This window comes from Oryzias latipes, chromosome 8 (assembly GCF_053564925.1).
Source record: "Oryzias latipes strain Hd-rR chromosome 8, Olatipes_Hd-rR_3.1".
Lineage (NCBI taxonomy): Eukaryota > Metazoa > Chordata > Actinopteri > Beloniformes > Adrianichthyidae > Oryzias > Oryzias latipes.
Window position 1 is genome coordinate 22,727,092 of NC_136244.1, and position 10,417 is coordinate 22,737,508.

Here is a 10,417-nt window from a genome sequence, read left to right on the forward strand (position 1 = left end):
AGTTGCTGCAACTTTTGTTCAACCACAGGAAGAAGTTGGTGTTTATCAAGAAGCCTAAAGCAGTTACAGAATGTACACCAAAAACTGAATCTTAAGAACATAAAAAAGGCCGCTGCTTCAAGTAAAATTGTATTATTTTTTTGTTGTGCAAGAGAAATAAACTCATCAAGACAGTTTTTCATTAGTCAAAATATCTTAGTTTGAGTTTTAGGGAATGGAAATTTTTTGGTCGAACCCATTTTTCTTGGCAGATTGTTAAAACTAATTAAAACTAAAGACAAAACCCAAAAAGTTACAAAAATTAAAAAGTAAAATAAAACAATATATATATAATAAATGAGATAGTAAATTATTTACATTGATAAAAATAAAATACACCATTCAAGATGTGTCAAAGACCTGGAAATAAGAACTTTTTAGAAGTTTTTTTTTTAAATGGTCAGTTAAATTAAATTAATAACTATTAAATTAAATTTGATTTGATATGTTTTAAAAGTTATTTAGCATACATTAGCGCTCATGTTCAAATTTGGATGGCAAAACAACAAATATTAGACAGAAATTCTGCCTTTCTGAAGCCCTCAGGGGTTGATTTTGTATGTTATAAAAATCTTTCCGTATAACAAAAGAAACATCCTTAAATAACTTGTTTAAAGCTCATCATTCTGAAATTGGTCAAAAGATAAAAGAAGACTGATAATCGTTTAACTTAAAATTAATAAAAAACGTCAAAAAAGAATTTAACTTGTAATTCAATGGAAAATCTGTCTGAGCAGGTAGAAAAATCTGCAAACCACAGGAGAAAACCTCAGTCGTATAAAAATAAATGAGGAGTGTTTTGAAGGCATCGGTCCAACAGCGCATCAGTATGAGCAGCGACCAAATCAATCTTGGCTGAAGAAGGTGCTGACGTGGTCTTTCCCTGGATCAGCTTCCGATTCTTTACCATCCATCTCTAAATATAGAGCAATAGGTTTCATAACGTCGTGGATGCAAAAACGAGCTCCAATAAGTTTAATTAGTCTGCAAATATAGATATTTGTATGCCTCACTTGACTTAACTTCAACTTGAGGCAATTAAATCCATTAGACTTGCATGCATTCATCATAGTCCTGTTTTTTTTCTTATTTACAGTACATTTAGTTTCCCAGTTGCCCTTAGCCTGTTCCTTCAGACATGAACAAAGTGTTGTGTGTGCATGTCTGCTTTTGTGAATGCCTTCCAATCCCAACTGGGCTACTTTAGTGTTTATGTGGACAATTAAGTGGGATACTGCAAAGAACATACGGTTCTACATTTGCAGGCGGTCACGATGATGACCTCTGATCTCCATAAGTCATATTATTTTACAATATTTTTTTCTCCTGCTATTGTTAACAAGAAATATTTATAACTGCTCATAAAAACTAGATTTTCCACCTCAACGCAAATAAGGATGCCCCAAACCCACATGGGGGCCAAAGTCTTTGCAAGTCCCCAGCCTGGATAAAAAACAGGGTTGTGTTAGGAAGGGCATCAGGGTTAAATGACGTTGCCACAAACCAACTGTGCTCAGTGAAAGCTGTGGCGACCCCGGAAGTGACAAGCCGAAAGGTGAAAAACTATGTAAAAACTGGGTGAAACATAAAAAATACAGAAAAAACTGCCTGATGTCACAAAGAGAAAACTGATGGGCTTGTTGCACCTTAATCTATAGCTGCACAAAAGTCTCCTTGATGGTGCACACACAAAAACTCAAGTTAGGGTTATGGATTTGTGTCCCAACGTACCTGCAGTCACACAGATCAGAGATTGTCTCATCACGGCTGCAGTCTCCAGGTGTTCCCACACGTGCGTTTTACTCTGCGAGTCACCAAGGTAAATAAAAAGCACCTTAACTCACCCTACCTTCCTTCTCCTGGTAGTCGCCCTCTGTTGAAAAAGGGACATTGTGTTTTCGTGCTTGCTGAGGTTCCTGCATATGTCAGAGTGAGAGTGGATTGTCCCATCTGGGAGTTTGTCTGTGAACTACATCTGGCAGCACGTCTCTGTGGGTCCCGAGGGATGAAACCCGGCAAACGAGGGGATTCCCGCTGTCATGCTGACTGTCATTGGAGCGTTGTCTTTTTGAGTCATTACGTGAGATCCTGATGTGGAGATTTTCCCCCTCAGCAAATCATCTTATTGGCCTTTAACCCTGTACAGTTTTTGTAGGAGCTCAGCTGTATGAGGGAGACTGATGGACTGTAACTGCCCACTGTGTGGAAACAATAGTGTTTTTTTAAGACCCACTTAGAACATCTTTTTAGCTCATTTCAAAGGATTCCCTGTGGTCTTTTAAATATGATCATGCCGTTGTTGAGAGCTCTTGGTTTATACACTCCCCTGCTAGCCCCTCACACCCCCAGCCTAACATAGGTGCAACACAAATGGCGAGCAATATTGGAGCCATCCAGCCATACAGTTTAGTACCAGATCAGATGAGGAAAATGAAGATGTACATGGATGGATCCAGTCGTCTGCAAGTGGAAGCATCAGAATGGAGCGAAGCAGGGAACTTGTGGCACACCCAGCATATTTTTTACACGACAAATACGCACTTTTTTAAACTGCATTTTTTCATCTGCTCCTGATACACAATGATTTGAAAAAAGAAGTGCAAATTTGAGCTTAATTGTCTTGGTAATGGATTTTTCTGAGTATAACATGTGATTTTTTTTTTTTGCATAGTTTGGCTTGGGGTGCGACTTATACTCAGGTGCAACTTGTACATGATTATTTAAAGATAAATAGCAAAATCCACCAGAGGGCACTAATGGTGTGTGTCAGGTTTGGCGGCATTGTTCCAGAGCGACACATAGGATGAAGAATTTAACGAATTTAGTGATTTGAAGAAATAAAGAGCAAATAAAGTTTAGTTGACTTGTTAGCATGTTCTTTATATAACGGTTATCTGAATAATTGTTCATCTATTGTGCTAATACATGACATTCCTCCAATGTTTCATTAAGCTAAATTGGCATGAGTGTGTTACAGTAGTGAAGAGTGCATATATATTATGATTTGCCTTTCAAGAAATGTCTGTTCTTGTTTCCATATTTGTTGACTAAATGTAGATAAATGTTTTTTTTCTCCATTTTTTTTTAAAGTTTTTGGCTTTTGCGTCTTATAATTTACACCAACCTTTAGTCCAAAAAGAGGGATATGTGTCCTCCATCATCAAAAATTTGCACAAGAACATAATAAAAACAACAAAAACACAATTTTCATCAGAGTGGATCTTTAACCTCTTACGTTAATTTTTGAGCCAACCCTCTAAACATGTAGTCACATGGCTCCAGTAAAACAGAATTAACTACTGTGGTAATATAACCCAAAATGTGATGTTGACACATGTGGATGCCAGATCCTGAGCGGTTTAAGCAAATTAATTAAAAAGAAAATCCTACAGTCTTCTTGCGTGACACTCTTTCCACCAATTTTCTTTTGTTTACTCTTCATATTGACGTAGCAGACAGAAGGCCTGCATGCCGTGTCTGTGTACTGCTGTTCAGAAGTGACTCATTCTCCAAAGTTAATGCACTGAGTCAGCTTCTTACCCCAAACTGCCCCACTAGCTCCCTCAGACATAAATAGGATGAGAAGGCAAAATGCCAGACTATATGTTACTGAGAAAACAGGTAGATTAAAGCCAGCCAGCTCAGAGAAAAAAAAGTCCAAACTACCTTAGAGCCAACAAGGTTTCCCCCAAAACAGAGAAGAAGGGAATTTAATATAATTATTCCTAAAAATTAAGCTACAAAATATAATAATAATAATAAACATAATCCAATCAATCACAACATTATATAGATAAATATGTTTAAACTATCAAGTAAAAGATGTAGCTTTTGTTTTGCATTTCTTGTTGAATCACAAACAAGAACTCAACAGCAGCCATGAGGAGTTTTGAAATCAAAGATGATGTAACGTGGGAAACTCAGGAGGAGCTCGGCTAAGACGAGGCGCTGCTGTGGCTCACGCTTTCGGGGACCTCTGTGTTTGCTCTGGCCATGTGCTGCTTACTCATACGTGTCTGTCACAGACACAGTCAGAGCTGCTCTCACAAGGACTTCACTGCACTCTCGTTTTTGCCAGATTGCACCCAGTTAAGGCTGCTGCGCGGTCACATGCTCGAGCAAGCATGCTCGCTCAGAATTCCTCACATCTATCTTCTCAGGCATGTCCTTTTATGGTCAAAGGGATCAATACTTGTGTTAGACTGCAAGTGCTATTTAAAACATTCCCACTCTGCTACCAGAGACCCAAAGCAGGAGGCAGGGAGGTTCTGCTGTAAATAGATTTCCCCTTTGATTGTGTTCCTTAGCTCAGAACATAATCCCAAGCTAACATTCTTAGTCTAATTTAACAAAAACCCAGTGTCTTTGTGTGGAGCAAAGTTCTGTGGAGGTGCCATATTTATCCCCAAAGCTGCCCAGAGGGACAGCCGGATCTGGGTTCAGCTCCACTGCCTGAGCTAATGTGGCTCTGCTGTCTGCAATCCTGCTTGAATGCTTTGTGCCCGGCCACCTGCTGATTCTGCTGGTGTGGTTGGACTGCCGGGAGCCAGGACCTAACCTACATAGGCAACACGTCCCTCCTCCAAGAGCTGCACGAACACACAGCAGAGCACAAGGCCGTTCACCTCCCAACCAGAACAATCCAGTGAAGTTACCACAATCCTGAAAACTGCACCTCACACAGAAGAAGGCTCGCTAAGAGGATTTATTTCCTCCAAAAGAGATAGGCTGTTGAATAAAATGAGTGTGTGTGTGTGTTTGGTGATAGCAAATTCCCCATTTGGATTCTTTTGCCTCCTTCTCCGTGCTGCTTGATGGTATTTTTTTAATACTGTTATCCTCTTTCAAGCCTGTTTGCTCTCCTAATTCCCTAAAAAGCCCAAAGTTGACAGCAACCTCTCAGTTATGAGCTGATTTCAACTTCAGCTGCAAGGAGCAATGGAGCAAATTACGGACCTATCGATTGCTCAGCTTAAAGAGCAACATTTTAATTAAAACAGACTTTGTGTCACTCTCTTTTACATCTTCCCTCTGAACTTGCAGAACAGTGTCTGTTTCCAGTGGGATTAAAGTCTTACTGAGTAACATTTGAATAAGTCTTTCTGAGCCAAAATGTTTCCAGTAATGGAAATGAAGTCTTTATTTTGAACTCACTCATTCTTCTTTTTTTTTTTTTTGCTGTCTTTCTTTGCAGAGTCTGTGAGCAGGTGACAGAGGGACACTGTCTGCCCCACTGTCCAGCGACACCATGAGCTGGAGCTTCCTCACGCGGCTGCTGGAGGAGATCCACAACCACTCCACCTTCGTGGGGAAGCTGTGGCTCACTGTGCTCATCGTCTTCCGCATTGTTCTCACTGCTGTTGGGGGAGAGTCCATCTACTACGACGAACAAAGCAAGTTTGTCTGCAACTCAGGCCAACCGGGCTGTGAGAACGTCTGCTACGACGCCTTTGCTCCCCTGTCTCACGTTCGTTTCTGGGTTTTTCAAATCATTTTGGTGGCTATGCCTTCTCTCATGTACATGGGCTACGCCATCAACAAGATTGCACGGTTAGAGGAAGCAAAAGGGGGATCGGCAGCGGTCAGAACGGGCGGAGGAGGCTACACACACAGAAAACCCAGGAAAATCTGCTTTGGAGCAAATCAGCACAGAGGCATTGAGGAAACGGAGGGAGATCAGGAGGATGATCCCATGATCTATGAGGTGCCAGAGATCGAGCCGCCAAAACGGCCAAGGGATCCGCTCCAGCCCACACCCAGACCCAAAATACGGCATGACGGGCGTAAGCGCATTCGTGACGAAGGGCTGATGCGGGTCTATGTACTGCAGCTGGTGACTCGAACTGTACTGGAGGCAGGCTTCCTCACAGGTCAATACCTGCTGTATGGTTTCCGTGTGAAGCCCGTGTTTGTGTGTTCGGGTAAGCCTTGTCCCCACAGCGTCGACTGCTTTGTGTCGCGGCCTACAGAGAAAACCATCTTCCTGCGCATCATGTATGGGGTCACCGTCCTTTGCCTCACTCTCAATGTCTGGGAGATGCTCCATTTAGGCATTGGCTCAATATATGATATTCTTCGACGGCGACGTTGTCCTCCTCAGGAAGATGAGTACCAGCTGGGCTTGTTGGGCACAAATGGTGCCGGGGAAAGCTCTGTTGGTGGGACGGGGCCTGAGGCGGGATCTGAGGAAGGGGTGGGTGGGGATGGCGCTGCCGATTACGTTGGCTACCCCTTCTCGTGGAACACCCCATCGGCTCCACCGGGCTACAACATTGTTGTGAAGCCAGAGCAGATGCCGTACACGGACCTCAGCAATGCCAAGATGGCATGCAAGCAGAACAGGGCTAACATTGCTCAAGAGGAGCAGCAGCAGTTTGGCAGCAATGAGGACAATTTCCCCACTGGAGGAGAAGCTCGCGTGGCTCTCAACAAAGACATGATCCAGCAAGCTCATGAACAACTGGAAGCAGCAATCCAAGCCTACAGTCAACAGCACCGAGCAGAGGAACAGCTTGGAGACAACCAAGACGACAAGCCCCAGAGTAACATTATCCAGGCTCAACCGCAGCCACATTCTCAGCCTCAGAAAGAACGTAAGCATAGGGTCAAGCATGCGAAAGGGGGCAGCAGTGGAGGAGGCAGCAGCAGCAACAGCAGTAGCAGCAAATCAGTGGAGGGCAAACCCTCTGTATGGATTTAACCCCAAATCAAAGAAGGATGAGGGGCTGTTGCAGACTTTCTGGGATACCCAAGCACCACAGTGCCTTAAAGAATCCTGCAGGCTGGAGAAGATGTGAAGAAAGGTGTGTAGCAACATGAACATGTGATGGAGCAGCTGACAAGTTCTTTGTCTGGGCTATCACTGTCTAACTTGAAAAAAATCACACAGAGGATGTTAGACTGGAGTTTGTCGTTTACATGTCTTGTCGTTTGAAGACCTCAAGTAGATCATTGACATCCTTTGTCTTCCTGTTCCTCATTTCCTAGTAATTCAGCTTTGGAAAATAATGAGGTTTCTAGTAATTACATTAAACCCAGATCTGACTCAGCACATTTTCCTCTACAAATAACTACATAAACAAATACAAAACAAAAAAAGAACAAAACAAAGCATCATTGCAGTAAAGTGGTCCCTAATGCTGAGCTGAAGCCATGATTGCATGCTTGTCATAAAATTCCATTACTGTATGGATGTGAATTGCAGTTTAATGGAAGTCTTAAGCTGTGACTTGATGCTTCAGAGGGACCATCATCTTCCTGAAAGCCGTGTCCTGTCAGTTATGTTTATGCTTTCTCCACAGCACCTTTACAACCGAAATTAAACCTTTTGCATTTTCCGATGACACCAGCTGCTACTCAGGAACCGCTGAGTAAGGCGGGTGGATCTCAAAAAGTCAGAGAAACATTTTTAGGAGCAAAGTTTGTATAAAATCCAGTTTTTATTGTTCTAGGACATGAGGAATCAGTGCTTCACTGTTGCTCCATCTGCCTTGCCGTTGACTGCCCCCTGGTGGTTTCTTCATCGTCTGCGGAGTAGATGCCAATACTACCTACATCCTCAACCAGCTGAACCCTGACTGTTTTTTTTTCTGAAGACATGACATGTCTCGCCTATGTCTTCCCAAGCTTGGTGTTAGACTCACACGGTTTTACGTCACCGCCTTGTGATGGAAACAGTTCCATGTCACTCTGCTAGAACAAAGTGAGACCAAACACTGTTTGTGAGATGCAAGTGTCAGTGCCAAGATTTTACACCACGCTGCTATGAAGCTTGGTTGTTTGCAGCTTTGGAATAATGTGGCCATCTTACTCCAGCCATGGAACTATGCCTATGTGAGACCAACGGTTTTGTAAAAACCTTTTTTATGACAATGTTGCTAATTGGAATGAGATTTTAAATGAAAAAAAAAAAAAACATCTACTACAAAATGGAGTCAGTTTTTACGTTCGAAGCAGTGTTTTGTATAAAAGCGCTGTTTTTGAATTTTTGTAAATTAAAAAACAAGTTGAGATCTTTGAAAACTGAGTTCCCTAAATGTGTATTTATAGTAGTTGTGATTTGAATTGCCTTCCATTTGTTTAAAAAGGGAATTATTTTTATAACGTGTAGGGGAAAAAAGGCCTTGTTTTCCTTGTTTGTTCAAGTTTTTTGTTCAAGTTCAGTATTTGATGTGAGTGCAAGTTTCACCATAAAGAAGAGTCTGATTACAAACACATTTGTGAAGTTTTTTTAGGGCGTGAGGCTGTGGGGAGGGGTGGTAGCCAAAACCCAGAGAGAAGCCAGCCAGCCAGCAGCAGGCAGACATAAAATCACCCGCAGTGGTTTATACAGCTGTCACCAAAATGCAGATTGACGCTCATTACAAAGATGTCACCATGATTTCTACAGGCTACAAGTAATTTTATGGTTGTTTGCCCAAACTGTGTCATTCTTTTACCCTAAAGGCCAATCAATCCTTATTAAAGTCGTCCCCTCAAAATCAAGTGTCTGAGGAAGTTACTGCTGTTTTAGTGGAGGGATCAACAGAAATATGACATTTGTCTGAAAAAGAGATTTAAAGATTTCAACCTCGTGTTGCCAAAAATGTTTGGACGAGTCCTTGTTTTATGAAAAAATAAGGGTTTTCACACACAAAAAAGAAGCATAGTTTTGTACTTCTAATGGCAGGTTCTTGTTCCTCATTAAACAATTATAAAAAAGGGAAGAGACGTTGTTAATAAGTAAAAAAAGGCTTTTTATTTGCTTGTTTGAGCAAAAAAAAACCTAACATGTCAAGTTGCATTGTCTGCTACATTTGTTTAAGGTTTTTTCAATGTAATGATCAATCTGATTGGAACATTTCCAAGTGGAGGTTTATCATTTTATATTGTGTACTCTGTGTGAGTCCAAAAGTGATTTTCAAGGTAAGGCAAATATACTAAGTGCATGAGCCCTGCCTGGTAGAGATTTGCAGATTTTTCTCTTTATAGGAAACTTAAAAAAGGAGAATTAAAGGAGATGGTGCGTATTTGATGTAAAAATGTTCAGCTGGTGGGTGTGAATGTAGCAGGAAAGGCCAACGTAGACTGTATGACACAAATGCTTCCAAAGCCAAATCCAATTCCCGAAGAGGAGGCTGTGATTTGTGGTTTGGAATCGAACCATTTACTGTATATGAGAGCGGGACTGATTGACCCCTCCTCCCTGGCGTTTCAAACAGGAAGTACCCGCTGGCTCAAAGAAGCCAAAATCTCATAGACTTTTATAGAGAAGTCCCTTCATTATTTTTTTTTACACGTTCTTCCTAATTTTAATTTTTTTTTACGATATTTTTTCTGTAGTGCAAGTCATTTAAGGAATAAACTGACCAATTATGCCTCAAACGTGCCTGCTGCCCCCTATGTGCAACGTTCAAAACATTTGACAGATTTCATTTAGTCTGCTTTCAAGTGGTCAGGATGTGAATTTCCATCAAGCGAACTCCTGATTGACGAGACTGGGACCGATCACTGCTTACTGACATTGTCTGACTCTAACATGGCAACATCACAAACAATGGTGACTGAATGGATTTTATGCGGTTGGAGCCTGAAGTACGTCATTTTTTTATGGGTGACATCACACTTGCTCGGTCCAGTTCTCATGTACAGTCAGTGGATTGAACATTTGCCTTCATTCAAGCTCCGATAATGTGGTGCAAATCACACTGAGACACTAGGGGGAGACACAGGAACCAGACCTTTTTGAAGATTGTTTATAATCATTATTATTATTATTTTTATTATTATATATGTGAAAAATATGATCAGCAAAGCAAATGAAAGGCTTCCATAACTACCATAGAAGACAAGTAGATTGGTCTTTTTCTTAAGAAGGAACCCAAAACCTTTTGCCAACACAATGAGACTGAATGACATTGTTGTGGAGGGCGGGAAATGACATTTTGCACAGCTCTGTTTTGCCAACATTATTGCACAAAGTATTGTACATCTGTGAATTTTCTTTGAACTGTTTATGAGAGAGAGGTTATACGTCTTTTTATGGATCTGTTTATGGAGGATGACTGCCATCCTCAGCATCTGTCCATCCCATTAGAACAAAGTCCGTGTTCAGGTGTGAGACCGCAGCCAAGCTGTGATGTTTCCCTACGTGTTTCCTGTAGCCAGTCATGTGGAATGTGAAAAAAAAAACAGTTACAACATAGAAACTGTTGATTCATTCTTGTATTTGTGTGTTTGTGTGTCTTTCTATGCCTTTTGTAATAACATACATTTCTTTGAGTGCCGTTCTGGTATCATCTGGCCAAGATTTTTTCATATTCTCTAAAGACTACAACAGATTTGCATGTGAAAAGGGAGTATTTTCCTACAAAATAAATAAAAATGCATTTGCAATAAA

At 41.2% G+C, this 10,417-nt stretch overlaps 1 protein-coding gene across 2 annotated transcripts in view; it reads left to right on the forward strand.

Moving 5' to 3' along the window:
• Positions 1 to 10,417, forward strand: part of gjc1 (gap junction protein gamma 1) — a 42,957-nt gene extending 32,540 nt beyond the window's left edge. Inside the window, exons 2-3 of one of the 2 annotated variants that reach the window (XR_013657813.1) lie at positions 5,234 to 6,842; positions 7,491 to 7,618. Coding sequence is in view for 1 of the 2 variants with exons in the window: in XM_023957409.2 (XP_023813177.1) it covers positions 5,288 to 6,739 (1,452 nt within the window). In the remaining variant the exon portion in view is untranslated. Of the gene's footprint in view, positions 1 to 5,233 lie in introns of both variants that reach the window. The other variant, XM_023957409.2, reaches the window with a different exon arrangement.